Raw genomic sequence first — 19,935 nt, 5'->3', positions numbered from 1 at the left:
GTCTACATAAGTCATTCATCTGCATAAAAAAGAAAAACAAATGCTCTGAAGAAACAAGTAAAGTGGAACCTGAAATGTAAGGCACATTGCTAACAACTGCTTAAAAATATTTTTTGAGTCAATCAAGGATGACGTTTCTTGAAATTTTGTGAGGTATGAACATAGCATTTTTACTTTCAATAAACAAGCTGTGCTGCTGCTTGACCTAACAAAGTTTTGGAGGCTCCTAAACATTAACTAAAATCTAAAATATTTTTCTGTAGCTTTCAATTTGTCTTTTCTCTTCAGCTGGAAATGAAATTTGAGAAGAACCTAAGTGCAGTTAATAGTGAACAGGTGAGGCTTTCAATGATCAAAAGCAAGGAAGAGGAATCTCACGGTTTTCCAGAGGCAGCCGACTGCAGGCTGGCAGGCAGCCCAGGAACCCGCATGTGTGGGTGTGGAGACTCGTAGCCCACCTGGAAGAGACAAAGACAACCTAGTGTAAGAAAAAATTACTTGAAAAAAGCTAGTAAGAAGATTGAGGAGAGGAGGGTTCACTTAGAAAAATGGTTAATACAAAGACGATATCAGATGGAAGATCATAATAAAATGAGATCACATAAAAACTGATATTCCAGAGCCAAGGCCACAGATACCTAATGATAAAGAGGACCATTCAGTCTCCATTACATCTCTAAAATGTTCCCTCTTCCAAATATCTGTCTTCTGCCCTTTTTGTCAGGTTTCTATGCTGAGGTATTACATGTGACGGTGACACTGAAAAGATAAATTATCTGCAGAGCGTCCAGCTCACCACAGGGGACCGGCCGTAGCCCGCAGCAGCTGCTGCCGCCGCCGCAGCTGCAGCTCCATTCATCTGGGGGGAGACCAGGTGTAGGCCAGCGCCGTAGCCCGCTGCCCCGGGCAGGTCTCCATTCACCCCCGGGGGGGCCAGACCAAATGCCCCTGGTGGGTAGGCTCCCTGAACCGCAAGTGGGTTTCTGAGACCTAGAGCTGGGTAGTGGGAAAAGAAACGGAGGAAACAAGAGAGTGAAGTTAAATGTTTTAAATGATGATTTTATTGATTTGGGCGAAGAAAGCGAGTGTCAGTCATTCAGAGTTTTAGATATCACTTCATCATATGGATGGAATGAGCTGCATGTTGTATTAGGGTGATTCCCTCTGCAGAGCCTCTCAGTCTTCTGTGAGACAGCTTTGACTGACACGCTGTGAACAAGCTGCAAATAAGGCAGGATGTTACTAGTACCTGCAGTGCTAGAACACTACTGACCCCTGCTGGCCACCATACACTCCTGCAGTGAGCCAGTTACAGTGTTTGTGCTCTCACATACAGATCATTTATATCTTCTGTCTGCGGCATGTAGCTGCATCTATGAGTGTGTGTGTGTGTGTGTGTGTGTGTGTGTGTGTGTGTGTGTGTCTGTCTGTGTCTGTGAGTGTGAGTGAGAGAGAGCGAGAGCGAGAGAGAGCGAGAGAGAGCGAGAGAGAGCGAGAGAGAGCGAGAGAGAGAGAGAGAGAGAGAGAGAGAGTTGGGGCTAACAGGTGATGTGAAAAAAAAGAAAGTGATACACCGAAATAGATGGAGGCTCATTATGAAACAGCTCACAGTCACAGTCCATCACCTCTCCTAATCTTTCCATTTAAAAAGTGAGGTGCACTGAATATTTCTGCGCACAGCTGCTTATTAAGTCCAGATGGTGGTCGGTGGTGGGGAGCTGGCTGACATCCATACCAACTACTGTGGCCCGATGTTGATAGAATCACTACATGTAACAAAGCCTGTACAAGCTAAAAACCTATCTCCACAAAAGTAGATTCACGTTTTTTAATTGATCCCCAGTGTGCAGGGGAAGTATGTGTCCCTGAGAGGAAGGTTGGAGACATTTATCTTTTGGTCTTGTGAGAAACATGGTGATTGAAAAAAAAAAAAAGTGATTTTGTTTTTTTCCCAGAAATGGGAAAAAACACTTTTACTACAATCACCCAAAGGCTTTGAATAATAAAGAACTGATTAAATGTTTTGGGTAATCAAAGGAAGGTTGTGGAAAGCCCTTACCAAGGGGGTCAACACCAGGTTTTCCGGGCACAGGTCTGAACTGTGGTGGTCCACTGGGTCCTGGGGTGTTGGACTCCTGAGACATGGGGGTCCCTGGCTTCATTCCTGGAGTACTGGACTTCTCTCTCTGGAAAAGTGGAGAAAAACAAAGATCGAAAACAAAATAAATGTAGAATGACAAATTAAAAAAAAAAAAAAAAAATACAGACAGACTGACACAGTCATCTCTAACAGAAAAAGATTGAGCCAGCTACGGAAAATGAAGAATGGCAAAGAAAAGCACACACAAATGTACACATTTGTTTTTTTATGACCATGTGTGGCCCACTTAACTGCACCAGAACTCGGGTGTGTTTGTCTACCTGTGGGGGGTCTTTGCCACGGGAGGGGGAAGCGGCGCTGCTGGAGGAGGCTAAGGAGGTGGGGCTGGCCTGTGGAGGGCCATCCTTTCGGGATGGGGGCATCTTATCCAGACCGTTCTCCCTGGATGAGTAGGACTGCACACTGCGGGGGGACGATGGGTCCTGAATTTAAATAACACAAGTTTGTTACACACAACAGACATAAGAATAAGGATAAGGATGAATGCATTCAGTTATTCAGATTTTTTATAAAAGCCCTAAAGGCCACAACAAATATCGTGTTTATTAACTATTTTCTTAGCTTTAGTCATTGTGGTTTTAACTACTCATGCCAACTATTCAGTTATTAACTGAAGCGAAAATTAAAACCCTGGCACCGAAGTTCCCTCTACAAGACCCACACAGTGTAAAAGCTTTTATCAACAGCCTCAATCATTTATCTTATTTATGTGGATGTCAGAGATAATAACTTTGAAAAACAGGACTTGCTAAATTACTTTTTTTGTGACCGACCTTATTTGCTAACCTCTTACAACCCCATTGTTGTCTATTATACAAACAAAACTAATCAAGAACAGGTCACACGTCATGCTTTAAGAATTACATAAAAGGTGCACAGATGTGGAACTGTAGTCAAGTGTGTGCCTATGTACTTTAGGGTTGTGCATGTTGTGAAATAGGCTCAGACAAGCAGGGTGGAGGAGAGGCAGACTATTATTGTTATTATTATTATTATTATTCAGAATATACTGCTGGGTGTGTTTACATGATGTATGCAGATAAAAGCAGTGAAGTGAAGCCAGCAAAGGCTAGCTGCCGCCCACTGACCTCGTCCACCACCAAATTATCATCACTCTTATCCGCATCGCTACCCTGTGAGGGAGAAGAGAGGGAGAATGATATTAGACATTCCAGCTCTTCTGTATGATATATGCAGATTACGTGGAGAAACCTACAACACACACAAAGCCATACCCTAACAGATGGGTCTGTCTCAGGATGTGTGTTAAAAAAAACTGCACTTTCGCAAGAGCTTTAATTTGCTGCAAATAGAGGAAAATTAAACATCTTATCTTGACATTTCATGGTTGGGGGTAAATGCAATAGATAACCACATTTAATTAATTTTAAATGTTTAACTTGGAGAGGTGAAACCCTTTACAGCATAGCTCATGTTTTTTATATTTCAGGTTGAGTAAAGAAATAACGCTAAACTTGTATTTAAAATAACTACCCACATTCATTTATCTCACAACAAAATTGATTCCTAACACTGTACATCCTGTGCGCCACATCGTCACCAATACTAGTAAAGTAATGACGGCAGGGCATGTGAATATTTCAAATACAGTCTAAAAAGAGAGCAGGTCTCCCAAGTCCACCGTGCAGACCCCAGTGGTCTTCTCTGACAAGGACTGGGTGAAACTTCCCCTCAGTTATTTAAACATTTAGCGTGTCCTCACATAGTCTGTCATGAACTCCTTCTCATCAGCTTTCCTCTTCTTGCCGTTGCTGAGGTAGTCTGCTGAACGACCCTTATCCCCATTGGACAGAGAGCTCTGCAAGAAGATGAGAGGGGGAGCAGAGGGATGAGGAGGGGAGGAGAGGGGTAGAATGAGTTGGGAAAAGACAGAAAAAGTGAGGCAAAGAGCAAAGGAGAAGGACACAGAGGAGGAGGAGGAGGCGTTGAAGGGGAGAGGAGTGTAAAAAAAGGAATGAGGGTAAAGAGGAAGGAAGAGGGTGATAATGAGGTGAGAGGGACTGCATAAATCATGTCAGGCTCATAAGCTGTGGAGATGAATGTGAAAGAATATCAGCCTGCATCGATCGGCCAACACACTGTGGGAGTGAGATGAAGAAAGAACGCATCAAGTTTTCTTTAAGGGGGCTGAAAAACCTGGAGTGGTCTGAGGCTGCTTTACCACGAATAGCTTTTTAAAACACCCTTTTTTCACAATTGTATAGCAGTAGTGCTATGTGGTTCAGGTATAAATCCCTAAACATGCACCAGTGTTAGTGATTGCAATTTGTTATTTGTTATAAAAGCCAAAATTAATCAAATTAGACATTTTTATGTATGTAATGCATGGAAATAAAGGTAATTCATAAACAATATTAAAACCTGACCCAACCTGTGTACTTTAATGGACCACGGCTAATGGGTTAAAAACTCTAAGACCAACACAAAGATGCATCACATCACAAGGCATGTTTGCCTACAGATCATAAAACCCTGCAAAGTAACCGTTAACTGCTTAAAACATCTGGTTTTATTCTATAACATCAATAATTTCAGAGTTTCTCAGAAAGAGCTATCAAATGTGATAAAACACACTATGTCTAATATATGCATTTATTTTGACCTTTCTGTCAAAAGCCCACATTCAACAATTAATTTTTCTACAGTATCAGGAGACTGGACAAAACGGTGGAGTGAATTTAACCAATATAAGCGATTGTTTAGTAATTTGTACTCACTGGTCCTGCTTCACGGTCTGTTCATTCCAGGCAGCAGCACCCAACACATTCGGGTCCCAAGACACAGCACAGCAAATGCAGATACAGACAGACACAAACACATACATACACACACACACACACACACACACACACACACACACACACACACACACACACAAACAGGATTATCTGCCATCGTTTTACATCACTCTGTAGCTGATGACTCAGTGGAAAAAATATCCCTGAGGAGTGTTGTTATCAGCAACACTTCTGTTTCCTGCCAAAAATCCAAAGCAAAGTCAATCATCAGGATCCATTGAGCCAAGCTCCAGTGTTTACTCTACTACCTCCTCAGTGAGATGTTTTCTTCACCAGAAATGCAACCTAGCTCTTGTCCCAGTCCCAAACTCATTGACAGTTTTACTTTTAGAAAGTAAAACACAAATAAGTACGTATGTGTGCATCAGGTATAGTTCTCATGTACCTCTGTGGTGTTCTGCTGCAGCAGCAGCGGCTGCTGCTGCCTCTAGGTGGGCTCTCTCATCCTTAGCAGCCAGCTGGGCCCCTAGAGCTCCAGACAGGGCCAGCAGGCCAGACCCTCCACTAAGTGCCAGACCAGGGTGGGGTAGTCCTGATGGGTGTGGGCCCACTGGCAAACCCTGGGCATGCTGAGAGAGGTGCTGAGCCTGAAGCTGCTGCTGCAGAGACAAAGAAAAGAAGAGACAAAAAGAGAGAGGAGAAGGAGGAAAGAGATTTGGGTGACCTTTGGGAGCACTGGAGGAAGTGACTAAGAAGGAAGTAATCAAGACGAGGGAAGGAATAAAGGAAAGCAAGGGAACTAAGTGCTGCGATGTGCACGAGAGGAGACATGAGAAAGTCAACGCAGTGACTCTTTAAGAGGGAAGGTTCCGCAGCCAAAAAATGCATTGGAACAAAAATGTCAAATAACTAAAAATTAAATGTTATTTTTAAACCTTAAACTTTAATTTGGAATGTTTGGATCCAATCAATGAATTCTGTAATTGTTAGAACCATTCATGTACTTGGTAAGGACACAAATAAAAAAAACGAACTAAAGAAAAATTCTTAAACTATGATATTAACCCATCTTTTGAAACAATGAGCCAATGCATCAGTAAATTTAAGTGTGGGCCAAAAGAAGTTTGCCTCAATAAAAGCAAAAGGAGGAAAAATAAATAAATGGGATTATAAGGTACACACGCTATGAGGCAGAGGGGGGAGCCCACGTACCCCTATCGAAGCATTTAGCTCCCCCATGGTCACCTGTTTGGCGCGTTCCATTGCCTGGACCACCTGTTGTTGGTGCTGTGGAATAAACCAAAAGGTCAGAAGGAGGTGGAGACAAAATCCAATACTCTGGACCAAATTCAAATAATTTTCCTCTTTAAACTGAAACAAATTAGATGTTAACATTTCTTAAATGGTGTAAAAAAGTATTAATTTTCTCACAAACATTATCTCTGAAATCCAGATTTTTTTCGCTCTGAGAATCATGTGAATGCATGCAGCCATTTGGCGATCGAGGAAAATGAATGTGCTTTGAAGTTCTGTCCATCTGCAGCTCTGTGTGTGTGGATGGGAGTTATTGATAAATGTGTGTGTGCATGTGCATGCCTTCTGTGTGGGCTGCTGTCAGACAGGAGAGAGACTACTAAATGCTTACTGTCTGTGAGAGTGTGTGTATGTGTTTGTGTGTGTGCGCGTCTGTCCCACACCTCCTGTGATAGAAATGGGATGAGCTGTGCACAGATCACATTCAAGCGCTTGGCAATCTCCGTCTGAAAGGAAAAAAAAATACTGTCACTTAGATGAATAAACACACACTTGCACAGCCAAGATAAAGCACAAACAAAGAAAGCCATGCACACACACACACACCCCACAGGTTGCGCACACACAGAATGTGGCTGTGGCCTGCTTCTCTCAGGGCCAGTGTGGTAAATATTTCAGCTGCTTACATCTGGTCCATGCAAATGGAAACTCTGCCAGGGAGTTTGGCTAAAATATTCATGGACAGCATCTGCTATGGCCACAGCCAGCCCACACAGTGTGTGTGTGTGTGTGTGTGCGTGCGCATGTATTGGGGGAAAAAAAGATGCAAAATTCACCATCTTTTCTGTGTGTGTGTTTCCTGCTGGGGGTCAGCGATTCTTGCTGTGGGTGTGTGTCTGTCTCGATCTGCTCTACTACACAGCCAACTCTTTCCCCCCGCCTCCTCCCCTCCCTCCATCCTCATCATCTCTGACTTTCCATCTCACTCAATTTTTTGCTCTATCCATTCCTTGTTCCATTTCCCTCTTCTTAGAATTAGCACAGCAATCAGCGTAACAAACCATTGCCATGTGATGTTTAATGCACACACTGACACACAAACACAAACACACACACACACACACACACTTAGCAGCAGGCCCAACAAGACCGTTAGGGCCAGTAATGATATGCATGCAGAGATCATGACAACATCATTATGGCCGCAGGCTGTTTGTCTTGTTGACAGCTACACTCTGCTATGTGTGTTTGTGTGTTCGCACGCTACTATATGTGAGAATGCGTGTGTGGGTGTGTGCGTTCACGTAACATGCACATCACCCACCCTATTCTCTCTCTCTTAAGTGATTTATTGATGTCAGACTGAACTTCCACCCCCTCCTTTTTCTCACTCTTCCTCTCTCATGCTCTCTCTCTCCCTCATTCCTCTTGCTTGCCCACATCTCTCCCTCCACTCTCCATTTGTCTGCCAGGCAGCTTGCTCCCCCCTCCTCTCCTTTCCTCTCCCCTCCTTCGCTCCATCCTCTGAATCCATCACCCCCCACCCCAAGGGAGACACAATGATTTCTTGTTAGAGAACTCCGACTACTAAATGACATCTTCAGGAGAGAGAAAGCGAGAGAGGGAAAGAGAACATGAGCAATTGAGAGAAAGAAGATAAAGAGGGGAGGACAAAATGGGAGAGGGGAAATAAAAAGAGGAGGTGGAGGAAAAGGGCAGACTGGTTTGAGGAAGTGACAGCAAATGAACGGAGGATGTAGGAGAGAGAGGGGGAAAATAGAGAAAGAAGAAACAGAAGGAAGGCAGGGGAGGAAAAGATTGGGGGGGTGGCAACAGCGTGTCAAAAGAGAAACGATTGAGATGGTGAAATGAATGGAAAGAGCAAGACAGAGTAGACGGCAGGAAGGCAGTGACCTGATTTAAAGTGAAATTCAGCATGGACTGTATGTCTGCGAGGAGACAGAGTTGGAGGGAGGATGTACAAAGAAAAAAGAAAGAAATCAATGGAAAGGAAGGGAGACAGAGGGATGGTGAAGGAATGGAGATTAAGAGAGAGAAGCATTAAAAAGACAGTAAGATAGCAATTGAAGGGGAAGGAGATGGCATGGAGAGGGAGTTCTAGAGTGGGGAGAGGGAGGGATGGCTAGAGCAGGAAGGCAGAAACAGACAGAGCTTTATGATGGGTGAGAGAAGAGGCTGTTTTGGAGGCTCTGGGAAAGGCAGAGTATTCTCATCTGTCTGTGGTGGCGAAATGAATTCTGTTTGTGGATCCTATTAACGCCTCCACAGCATAACAGTGCTATATACAGTAGGTCCATTTCTTTTATATATATATATATATATATATATATATATATATATATATATATATATATATATATATATATATATATATATATATATATATATATATATATATATATATATATATATATAAGATGTAAGGGGCAGACACAGAGAGATGCCTTGAGGTCACTTACCTGTTTGTGCATTTCAATATTAAGGCCATAGGACATCTCATAATACTGAAACAGAGAAGAGCATCAGTTAATATGCATGACTGCAGACAAGCCAAAAAGTAGCGTGAGTGACAAGCACTCACAGTACATAAACATTAGTTATGACAGCATTCTTAAAACACTGGTTATAGATTTAAAAAGGAAAGTTCAAAGCTGATTCATTAGACCTGGTAAATTTCACAGAAATGTTTTTCATCACTGGAATTACTTGTATCACAACAGCTGAATGTCATGTCAGGTTTAACTTTCTATATTAGTTTATCTGCAAAACAGAGTGATATAGTGATATAATAAAAAAAAAGCTATCATCTCCCACATGGGGGTTGGCGCTGTTACTCACCAGCAGAACAAACGTTAATAGGTCCCAACAAATGTATTGTTTGCTCCTGTTTGATTCATGTTTTCTAAAAATTAGAGCACCCAGCTGTTTTAGCATATTTTTTATATTTATATTACATAATTATATCTTTGTGATCTCTGTGGAGTGCCACAGACTGAACTAAAGTACAGCAGGTCCTTTCACTAAATCTGCCGCATACACCAACAACTCAAAACATCCCATTTCTGCCACTACTTACAGGAGATGTTATATTTCCATTTTTTCAAAACACTGCACAGCGTAACCACTCAGGAGTCAGTCTTAAACAATGGCAGCCTGACTATCTGTGCTCTAAAGTGCCCATATGTCCCCAAAAGGACATCGTCACTAATTTCACCTTGACTCTGCTGAAAGTCAATGGCTCTGAAATGATCCTGAGGTGTGTTTTGGAAGCCAGAAACCTGAATTGAGGCAGTGAAATTGTCGCCAGGCAGAAGAAGGTGACAGGGTATTGCAATAATCACGTCTAATGTGAGCTTTTTGACCCTCTCTTTTATCTGAAAGTACAAAAAGCTGGGAGGGCCAAAGCAGAAGATAAATGCCACAAAGAGACACAGGTAAAAGTCTCTCTCTCTCTCCCTCTTCTGCTCTTTCTCTCTAGCTTCAGAGATGGACGAAGAAGAAGAGCATTTTAAAGTCAGATGCCTCGAAAAGTGACAGCATGACATTTGCTTTTCAGCGTGGCTGGTTGAGGAGAGAAAAGATTGGCAGTTGGGCAGCCAAAACAGCCTGGCAGGATGGGAGAGGAGATGGCAGGGGTCCTCTCTCTCCAGACATCTTTCCTGGCAGTTACCATGTGTATGTGTTTGTGTGTGTGTATGCATGCAGGTGTGTGTGTTTGTAGCACAAGTCTGCAGCTGAGTAGGCTTGTGTATCTATGTGCTTTGTGGTCACGTTTTGCTGTGTGCGTGTTCTCACCATATGTGTGCGCACTCCACTTTCTGTGTGTGTTTATGTGCCTCCTTTTCTGGCAGCTGGCAGCTCTGCTTGGTAGTTGGTGTGCCAAGTTTTGCCTGTTGCTTAGCAACATCTAAACTCCCCAAATCATCAGCCAGGAATGGAGACCTGGCTGTGCTTGATGCCAGCCACCCCCTCCTCTTCCTCACCCCACCCCCCCACAAGTCCCCATTCTGTGCCAACATTGCCCCATAGCTCTTTTTTGGCACAGCAGTGTCTGTGCAGCTTACACTCAGTCAGCTGTGGCGGCGTGTGATCACAGGTAAATCAAGGCTGGAGGTTTGCAGACTTAAAAAATAAAAAAAAAGGATCTGCCTTCTGCCTTTGCCTTCCTTTACCCAGAAAAAAAGATACGTTGACAGTCCTAAACATTCACACAAGGTGTTGCAGAGAAACTGAGCTTGGAAACAATTATGTTCTTCTGAGCTGTCTCCATTTATTTAAATGCCAACTTTTTTAGGAATCTAATTGGAATTCAACCCATGGTCACAAGTTCACTTCTATTCTGTAACTTCCTCTGCCCTCCAGAATGAGATGCAAAAACATTAAATGTGTGGGACTATCTAAAACAAGTGGGCAAACCAAGCAGCAGTATCAGAACAGCTCGAGTGATCAAACAGGGCAGTGTGGGAAGGATGACAGACAACCATTGACACAACAGCGAAACAAGCACAAGTCACTGTAGCTTAGTGAGGGCACAAAGTGCTTTGCATCAATCGAATCAGTATTTCACCATTGGATTAATAAATTGTCAAATGTGTGAAAAACAAAATGCCAGTTCCCAAAGTTCAAGTTGACATCATCAAATGTTTTATTTTATCCAACCAATAATATGTAAACTGTATATTTACCATTAAAACAGCAAATATTCACATTTGCTGTTTTAATGGTACAGTGACCGTGTTTACATGGATCTAAGTAACCAGGTTGCAGTCTGCTTTCTTGGTAAAGCTGAGTTCTTAACCAGGAAAGTTGGTTTATGATATCTGAGTAGGGGATAAGAGAAATCTGGTTTCCCCAGGTAGATTTCCGCCTGAGAACGCAGATTTCTTTACTGGGTTTCTAATCGGCCTTCTCCAACAGCGCAACAGTGTAACAAAAGGCTGAAACACAGGGAAAAAAAAGCTGAATGAAAGAATGAATACATGTAGAGATCGTTAAGGGGGCAATGCGGCCTCATTTAAAAAAAAAAAAAAAAAAGGCTGTCTGAAGTTCACAGCAGTGTCACAGAAGTCTGAATGAGTAACAATCTCCACATGATGTCATCTGGAGGAAGTTTTCATCATCAGTAGTACAGATATAATCAGAATGAGGATCACGTTAAGGAAGACTAAAACCTCTGTAATAATGCAAAGTCTTCCAATTGTGGTCATCTGATATATCTGTCCATCTACTCCCCAAACCAAAACTAGAGGAAATAGGTTGAAAATTAGTGAACTGACCCTTAAAGTTGTTGCCATGAACCACAAGCACCATCTTAATTCCTTTTATATGGCCAGATTACAGATTACTTACTTAATTATTTAAACTTTGAGAGAGGTATTACTCATCATTTGACTATTTTTAACACTGGGGCCACACTAACAACAGCTCAAATGGCAATTGTTCTCTGAACACAAGCAGGAATACAAGAATTTCTCTTAAATAAACTGGTGACATAAGTAAAAAGAGTATTAATCAGACTGGACAGTTGGGCTGGTACCAACATATTGAGGTTCAAAACAAAGCCCTGGACAGATGTGTGCACACGTCAGCAGTATAGACCAGAAAAGCACATCTCAAATAACAAAATGAAAGATTTGCAAACACAAACGTGTGCAAGCCTATGTAAGTGCTGTTTATTCTGCGGTCTTGTGTGTGAGAGTGTGTGGTCTTGTGTATGGGCTTTAGTGGGTGTTCTTTGGCAGCTGTTGAAAGGGATTCAGCGAACTGGCACTGCACTTGTCCTGTGTGTGCATTAAGGTGGGCAATACAGACCTAAATCTTTATCACAATATTTTTATGGTAAGATCTGACAAACAGAACCGTTCAAGTCACATAAGCATGCAATCTTGAGAGCTGTGTAAATACAAATTGATGAAACAAACTACCAAAAGCTAAAAAACGTTATACAAATTAAATATTTCCTTCTCAGCAGGTTATACCTAGGGTAATTTATTTATTTTTATTTTTTTTACACTCTCTTGAATCTTTGCCTCTGTGCCACTCTCAGTTCATTCCAGCATAGGAAAAAAACACAGGCAAACACAAACATTTGAATTAAAGGATTTTGTTACTGTTCCTGCTTCAACATCTGCCATTAGCTCCTCCTATCGTTTCTGTTTGTGGTTCAATCGGTGAAACAATTAAATTCAGATTTCCACTATTTCTTAGTTCAAGTTTGACCGATCCTTCTAAAACACAGATACTGTAATTGATTCACATAGGATTTTTTGATTATGTGAAATGCTTTAAAGAACATATACAAACATTTTTATTGCCTAGCTGTATCGTCAATATCACAATGTGACAGTTAGAATTTTAAGGAATTCTTAAAATATATATATATATAATGAATAATATGATGCAACAAAGCCCTAATGTATGTGTATCTTTCTCACCATAACATAGTGTCTCTGGATCTCCGTCTTCTCTGTGGCCAGTTTCTCACACTCTAATTTCAAGCTGCAACAAGAGAGAAAACGGAAAGAAATACAGCAAGTTAGTTTTGATGAGTCATGTAAAAAAAAAAAAAAAAGAAAAGAAAAAAGGAACACAATTAGCAACATGACAACAAATTACTCCCTACTCACTCTCTCACTCACACCCTCCCTTCACTCTCCCTCTCTCACACTCCGGGGTAGGGGGTGGGGGTGCTGCTGACAGCCCATTATCACCTCAGAGCAGAGCAGAAATAGACAAAGTCATGCCTGGAGCCTGAAATCCAGCCAAGACTGCAGACAGGCACATCCAAGGTATCCCCCCCCCTCCCCTCCACTCTCTACTTTCTCTCACTGGACCATTTTTAATCTGTGTGCCCTCCACTCCTCATTTTTTTGCTTCCGAATTACCAAGCAGTCCGTCTCTCTGAATGTTCACCTTTAGTTTCCCCTTCAACAGCACATTTCACCAAGTTTTCCTCAACTCAAATCTTTAAGTGGGTCAAATGTGGATATATTAGCTGAAAATATAATAAATCTGTTTTTTTTTCCTGCTTTAACAATTACTTTACTATTTATATGTTCAGGACATGACCTGTGTGTTTTTCACAGTCTGTGAGACCACATTAGGCTACACAGCTACAGTGTGACATGAAGTTCCATTACCTCTCATACAGACACACACTTCTCGGATGCCAGCAGCCAAATACCTCTCCCATGTGCCCTATATTTCTATCTGTCCTCTGTGTCTCCTAGCACCCAAACTAGTCCCCACTGTCCTCTAAAACTATTTGATACCAGCGGCTGGATTCATTCACATACACACTAATTTCTGAATGTGTTCAGGTCCAAGCCTACATCTGGAAATCTCTCTCCATCTCTCTCAACCCATCTTCTTTCTCCCCCTTTCTGTACATACGACTCCCCCTCCCTCCCCAGAGACTTACTATATTTTGAGCCCTTGGCACTTTACACTGGTTGTTTACGGATGGCAGATAGATTGATAGAAGAGGGGGGTTGTGTTGTGGTGAGGTGAGACTCATTGGAGAGGGTGGGGGTTGGGGGGGGGTCTTGTTTGGCGGAAGAAAATTAGAATATGATTAATACAGCAACATTACCCCCAGCCGCAACAGGTAATAACAGCCCCATCCGCTCCCCTTCTCCAACGCAGCGTGCACACACACATAATTGACTCATTTATCATTGCCAGCCAGTTGAGGAGAAGAGGGATGCGGGGGGAGAGGGAGAGAAGTGGGACGAAGAGTGGAGGAGGAGGAAGGTGTTGGTGAAGGGAGGGAATGAGGATTAAATGCCCCACCCACCCTATAGATTTTATTACAGTGGAATTGCCTCTTGGCAGAAGTCACTCACAGCTGGGCTGGTGTGTGTGTGTGTGTTTGTGTGCATGTTTGTCTGCATGACTGCCAGTGTGTTCATCACAACCAACTTATAAAGAGTTTGGAGAGGCAATGAACACACACACAGTTATTGATCTGTGCAGAGATGATTAGCAGCTTGTAGCATACCTGTGTTTAAAATGTGTTGCTGTGATTATAACTAAAGATTTTTTCATCAGCGGTTAATGGCTGCCAAACCATATAATATAAAAAAATACGAAATAAAGTAATAATAATATAAAATAAATAGGTTCACGGCCCAGGACATCAGTGGGTCAGTTGGTAGAGTGGCCACCTACTAGGGTCGGAGGTTCCCAACCACATGCCAAAGTGTCCCTGGGCAATACACTAAACCCCCAACAGTCCTGCAGTGCCAGTCCCAAGCCTGGTAGAAATTGAGAAGGGTTGCGTCAGGAAGAGCATCCGGTGTAAAAATTATGCCAAATAAACATGTAAAGTATCAACATGCAGGTAGCTTTCAGAATATTTATAGTGGGTTAGAATATTTCCATCCAAGATTAGCAAGTGGTTAGCCATGTTGGGAATTTTTCACAAAAGAAAAAAAAACAAGTGAATTCCTCTCTGCCGTTTGTATGTCATGGTGCTTCAGAGTGTACACAACAGCACCACAAGGTTGCACAGCAACTGTATAAACCTATATGTACAGACGGACAATTCTTGTGCCTACAGAAAAGACCCCAAAGCTGAACTCGGAAAGCAATAACCATTCCCCACAAAATGGGGAATTACTTTGTGTGTGTGTGTGTGTGTGTGTGTGTGTGTGTGTGTGTGTGTGTGTGTGTGTGTGTGTGTGTGTGTGTGTGTGTGTGTGTGTGTGTGTGTGTTGCCATTATGTATCTGCAGGACCATAAAAGAGTTGGAGGGGGGAGGAAATGAGAGAAAGAGGGGAGAGAATGGTAAGCAGGAAGTGGATATTTCATGTCGAAATGATTGCCTGTAATAATTAGTCTTTGGCTCAGCACCATTTGCTGAGAGAGAGGGTTTGGAGAATGGAGGGAAAGACACTGCAACACAAGGAGAAAACAAGATTGAGTGAGTGAGCAAGAGAGAAATAACGACCAAGAAAAAAGCAGATATTACTGTGTCTGTGTGTGTGTGTGTGTGTCGTGGTGGGCTCTGTTCCTCCAATCTTTCACTGGCGGTGACAGGAGATAAGATGATCAGCCAAACGCGCTTCAAATCTGCAGCCTGCCAGCCTTCAGACAGCTCTGTCAGTGCTGCGTTTCCTACCACACACACACACACACACACACACACACACACACACACACACACACACACACACACACACACCTGCTAGATAAACATAGGCATGAATACACAGACACTCTAATGAAAGCCTAGAGACACTGAAGCATCTAATTAAGACCCCGCACTTTGTAGAAATGTGCCGACTGCCTTTTTAGTCTCCATGTTTCAAACAGGCTACTGGGTACTTTAAAAAATGTCAACTGTTTCTTCAGCACTGTTTGTTTTTCTGAACAATACTTTTACCTCCACTATTCTCTCATTGATTATTTATCCAAAGAAACAAAGACATTTTCTTTTCTATAAAACACTTACCCATTGCTTTTGGCTGTGTGAGAATATTGTTTTAAACATGTTCACACACAGAATCAAAAGAGCATGAATTTTCTTCCCACAATTAGGAACCGGTGTGGGCAATAATACAGAAAAAGAAATAAATCTCTAAAACAGGTTTGTGCCAGCTGATGAAATGATAATTGTCATTTCTTAATCTTGATGAATAAATACAGTACAGTCAGCAGGATAATTGCTCTTTTAAGTACACAACAGAATTACAGTGCTTTCTGGAAACGTGTTTAGGCAAGTGACAACCCAAAAAGCCAGTCAAAGTAAAGCAAAGCAAAAACATTCATCCTCTAGTCAAATGTGTGTCTGATCTAAACAGAAAAAAACCATACACCTTCATATTTGAGATACATTTTATTTTAAATACATGTCCCATGGGGCTGTGTCTAAAACAATTACAAGTAAAACAATAGTTTCATTAATGTTAAGGCAAAACATGACAGATATCAACTGTTCTAGGTCCTCAAATTTGACTGTTTGCTCAGTCTTCCCGGATAGACCACCCAGCAATTTAGACAAAGTTGCTCGTCTCCGTCATGTTGCAGACAAACAATTCATTGAGAACATAATCATTAATACATGGCACAGCTTGAATCATATTTGTTATCAACAAAAAGGTTTATTTCAAGGGAAATATTTCTAAAGTTAGGCATTGATACTGAAACTCTGATATTATAAATCAACTCTGGTAATAAACAACTTTTTACATTAATGATGAATTTGTCCATTATTTGACTAATCAATCTCATCCCTGTTCTGATATCAGGTTTAGTTAAAACTGAATTCAAAACACAATTTCCCAAAGACCAAGGTGACATCTTCAAGTTGCTCGATTTCTCTGCCCAACAGTTTATTCTATTTGATTATATAAGAAGCAGCAAATCATCATATTTGGCTTATGTTTAATTACCAAACCTTTGTCATTTTTTTTAGAATTGTCAAGTAGATAAATAGTAAAGTAATATTTGTTTCAGCTGTACATGTAAACAGAATTATTAAACATCTTTATAACTAACTAATCAGGTAACAGAACTGACACAAGCACTGCACAATACAGAGCTACTAAATAAAGAACACGCACACAGAGTTTGGAGCCATGTAGTGTCAGGCTTTTACAGTGTCAGGACCATTTAGCCCCTCAGCCTCCAGGTATGTGACTGTTCACTTTACATCTCATTAACTATTGATCACCCTTTCCTGTCTGCTCCACCGGAAAACCCTCAACTTCAGCTTCTGTCGTCAAACACAAACTCACACACAGGCGCACACAATTTGCCTGTGTCTGGTTTCATCATCTCAAGGGTGTGTACAACAGCAAGTGCACACACATGCGAAAGCTGGGATATTTTTGCACAATAGCGGGTGAACCGTACCCCCCCTGCATCCCAACTCACTGTAAGGATTCCCTTTTATAAATGTTTCACACACAAACTCATGAAGGTTCCATCACATGAATCAAGCCATGAATAAAACGCACACATAACAAAACAAACCACAAATCCTTAGCCCTCCCAAAGGCAAATATAATTTCATCATTTGGTGAGTGACAGACATGCAGTTAAACACTGCTGATTCCTGACTATTTTATTCAATTATGGGTGTACACACACACACACACACACACACACACACACACACACCCTCACTAGATTCACATGCCGTAAAGATATATTCAGTTTAGACTAACAGACTTTGGTCAAAATTAACTTGGCAATATACTCTACACATTTCAATATTACTTGACAAGCTCTGGGGTTTATGTTAGAAATGAAATGTTAATGAAAGGCTGCTGTTAGGTCACTTAGCTAAGTTACCAAACACAGGTAGACACAGAGCACTAGCATGTGTGCTCTTAACAATTTCCTCTCCTCATCTCAAGGATGATCAGTTGAAACAGGATGCACCAGAGCTCAATTTTGAGTGTCGTTGCAAAGGCCATGAATACTTATGTACATGTGATTTTTTTTAAGTTTTTATTTTTAATAAATTTGGAAAGACTAAAACTTTTTTCATGTTGTTATTATGGGGTATTGTTTGTAGAATTCTGAGGACAATAATGAATTTGATCCACTTTGGAATAAGGCTGTAAAAGAACAAAATGTGGAAAAAGTTAAATGCTGTGAATACTTTCTGGATGAGCTGTATGATTCAAACAATTTTCATACTCATCTGACCATTAAGTAATTGCTTGTGTCCATCCTGTTTTTCAACTTATGTTCAACCTTTGTTTGACCTACCATTTATATTAAATGTCTGCCATAGGTTAATCTATGGGCATCATCATTCACATATTTGCTGAAATTACTTGTCAGGTAATCATTTAGTTGGCTGACAGAAAATAATGGTTGATAGTTTGTCCTTTACATCAGAAATGGCAAACATTGGCTGTTTACTGCTGCTCAATTGAAAAATTGCCTGAGGCATTTTTTACTTCAAAAAGATGAGTCACAAAAGAATCAATAATTGGAAAAAATAAATAAATACATACATTGAAGTGAAGACATTTTAATTTGCAACCCTAACTCAGACACTGGTGTGTAGCTGTAGATAAATGGACTGCACTTGCACAGCACTTTTCAACAGTACCCAAAGTGCTTTAAACTGCTTCACATTCACCCTGTCACACTCACACACACACAAACTTACTTACACTGATCGGGGAACTGGCCTGACTCTCCTGGAACCAATAACTTGGGTTTAGTGTCTGGCTCAAGGGCACTTTGACATGGCAGAAGGAGCTCGGAATTGAGCTACCAGCCCATTGATTGGTAGCAACTGCTCTACCTCTTGAGCCACAGTCGCCCTTAAAATAAAAATTGGATATAGTTAAAATGGCATTTAGGATGGTAGTGGCTTAGTGGACAAAGTGGTTTCCCAGTGACTTCAGGGCCATTGGTCCATGGCCTATGGCCTGACTACCCCTGGCCATATGTCAAAGTGTCCTTGGATGAGACACTGAACCTCCTCACTGTCGAACCACAGTAATTGAGTTTGCACATGCCAGTGTACTCTGAGCGCCAGTTCCAAGCCCAGCAAAACTTGGGGATGGTATTGGAGAAGGTTGCAGTCGTTAAACATAAAAAAACAAAACAAAAACTGACATTTAAATATGGTTAAAACTATATTCTATAGGCAGTTGTGATGGTTAACGGAGTGAGGCTAAGAAAAGCATTGTGTCAATGAGTGTCTTTGGAACTACAGAACCATGTAAACAGAATTACAGTAATGAAAGCTCTGTGTCAGCAGCTCCTCCTGTCTCCCTTCAGTCTGCCGATTATAGGCTGTTTAGATAGTTAACACGCAAAAAAAAAACCGCACCCGACCTACCAAAGACCCTTTAATTAATTTAACCCTTTCGTTTTTTTAAGCTTCCTTTGAAATCTTTTTTATCCCTTTATATCAATCATACATACCACAAAAACCAAGAAGCAACACACAAATTTTGAAATGCCACCCACTTATCCATCCTCCCACCCACACACGCAGTTGCAGCTCATCAGCACTAATCCCTTCCCTTCGTCTCTTTCCTGCCTAATCCAACATCTATCAGAATCCAGCCACCTTCTTTGCAGCCAAAATACACAGCTAAGCCCTGCTATTTCTAGACAACATCTATTTGTGTATAAAGACCATTGGGGAGGCCCGTACATGTGTGCAAGTCTGCGTGCATGCGTGTGTGTAAAGGGCATTCATAAGATTGGAAGTATACCTGAATGGGTTAATGTGTTTGTCTCTATAAGAGTTCAGGTCACGTTTTCCCTGCAAGGCGAGTACATATTTTCTTTTTTATAAGCTCACAGTTAAATATGGCTCAAGAGACGTGGGCATGCGTGATTGGGCTCCTCTGCGACAAAGACTTTAGCTAATGCTACACGATGTAAGAACAAGAACTGTCTTACATCAGCTTTCAATAAACATCCTAGCAACCATTTAAAACTCATTTAAAATTACATCAGCATAGAAAAAGGCTATAAGAAGGAATTGGTATAACGTAAATGTTAAACTGTAGTTCCTACTTTAGCTAATATTTATTTCCTCATTTAGGGCTGTGCAATGATATGTCATGTGATGACAGGAAATTTGCATGAAGGAAACAAAAATAACCATGAAGGAGATTGAAAGTAACACAAAAGACACGATAAAAAAAAATCTTATACCCAAAAAGTGGGGCTTCTTGGGCTTGGACCTGGTTTAGGAATGAAAAAACACTATATGGCTTTAGAAATGATGCCGCAGAACCTTCCACACAACAGACT

At 41.4% G+C, this 19,935-nt stretch overlaps 1 protein-coding gene across 5 annotated transcripts in view; it reads right to left on the bottom strand.

Annotated features, from left to right (window-relative positions):
- Positions 1–19,935, bottom strand: part of tle2a (TLE family member 2, transcriptional corepressor a) — a 38,591-nt gene that overhangs the window by 3,847 nt on the left and 14,809 nt on the right. The window contains exons 2-14 of one of the 5 annotated variants that reach the window (XM_067514113.1): positions 15,167–15,312; positions 12,630–12,693; positions 8,655–8,699; positions 6,618–6,680; positions 6,103–6,207; positions 5,366–5,579; positions 4,900–4,916; positions 3,885–3,980; positions 3,250–3,294; positions 2,422–2,583; positions 2,060–2,186; positions 797–996; positions 379–458 (exon numbers count right to left, since the gene is read on the bottom strand). In XM_067514113.1, the coding sequence (XP_067370214.1) occupies positions 379–458; positions 797–996; positions 2,060–2,186; positions 2,422–2,583; positions 3,250–3,294; positions 3,885–3,980; positions 4,900–4,916; positions 5,366–5,579; positions 6,103–6,207; positions 6,618–6,680; positions 8,655–8,699; positions 12,630–12,632 (1,157 nt within the window). In that variant the 5' untranslated portion in view covers positions 12,633–12,693; positions 15,167–15,312. Of the gene's footprint in view, positions 1–378; positions 459–796; positions 997–2,059; positions 2,187–2,421; positions 2,584–3,249; positions 3,295–3,884; positions 3,981–4,899; positions 4,917–5,365; positions 5,580–6,102; positions 6,208–6,617; positions 6,681–8,654; positions 8,700–12,629; positions 12,694–12,821; positions 12,937–15,166; positions 15,313–19,935 lie in introns of those variants that run through there. The other 4 variants (XM_067514114.1, XM_067514110.1, XM_067514111.1 and 1 more) reach the window with 4 other exon arrangements.

The sequence above is a fragment of the Channa argus genome, chromosome 8 (genome assembly GCF_033026475.1).
Source record: "Channa argus isolate prfri chromosome 8, Channa argus male v1.0, whole genome shotgun sequence".
NCBI lineage: Eukaryota > Metazoa > Chordata > Actinopteri > Anabantiformes > Channidae > Channa > Channa argus.
The sequence above is the reverse complement of the archived record's forward strand: the minus strand, read 5'-3'. Positions and strand labels throughout refer to the sequence as shown.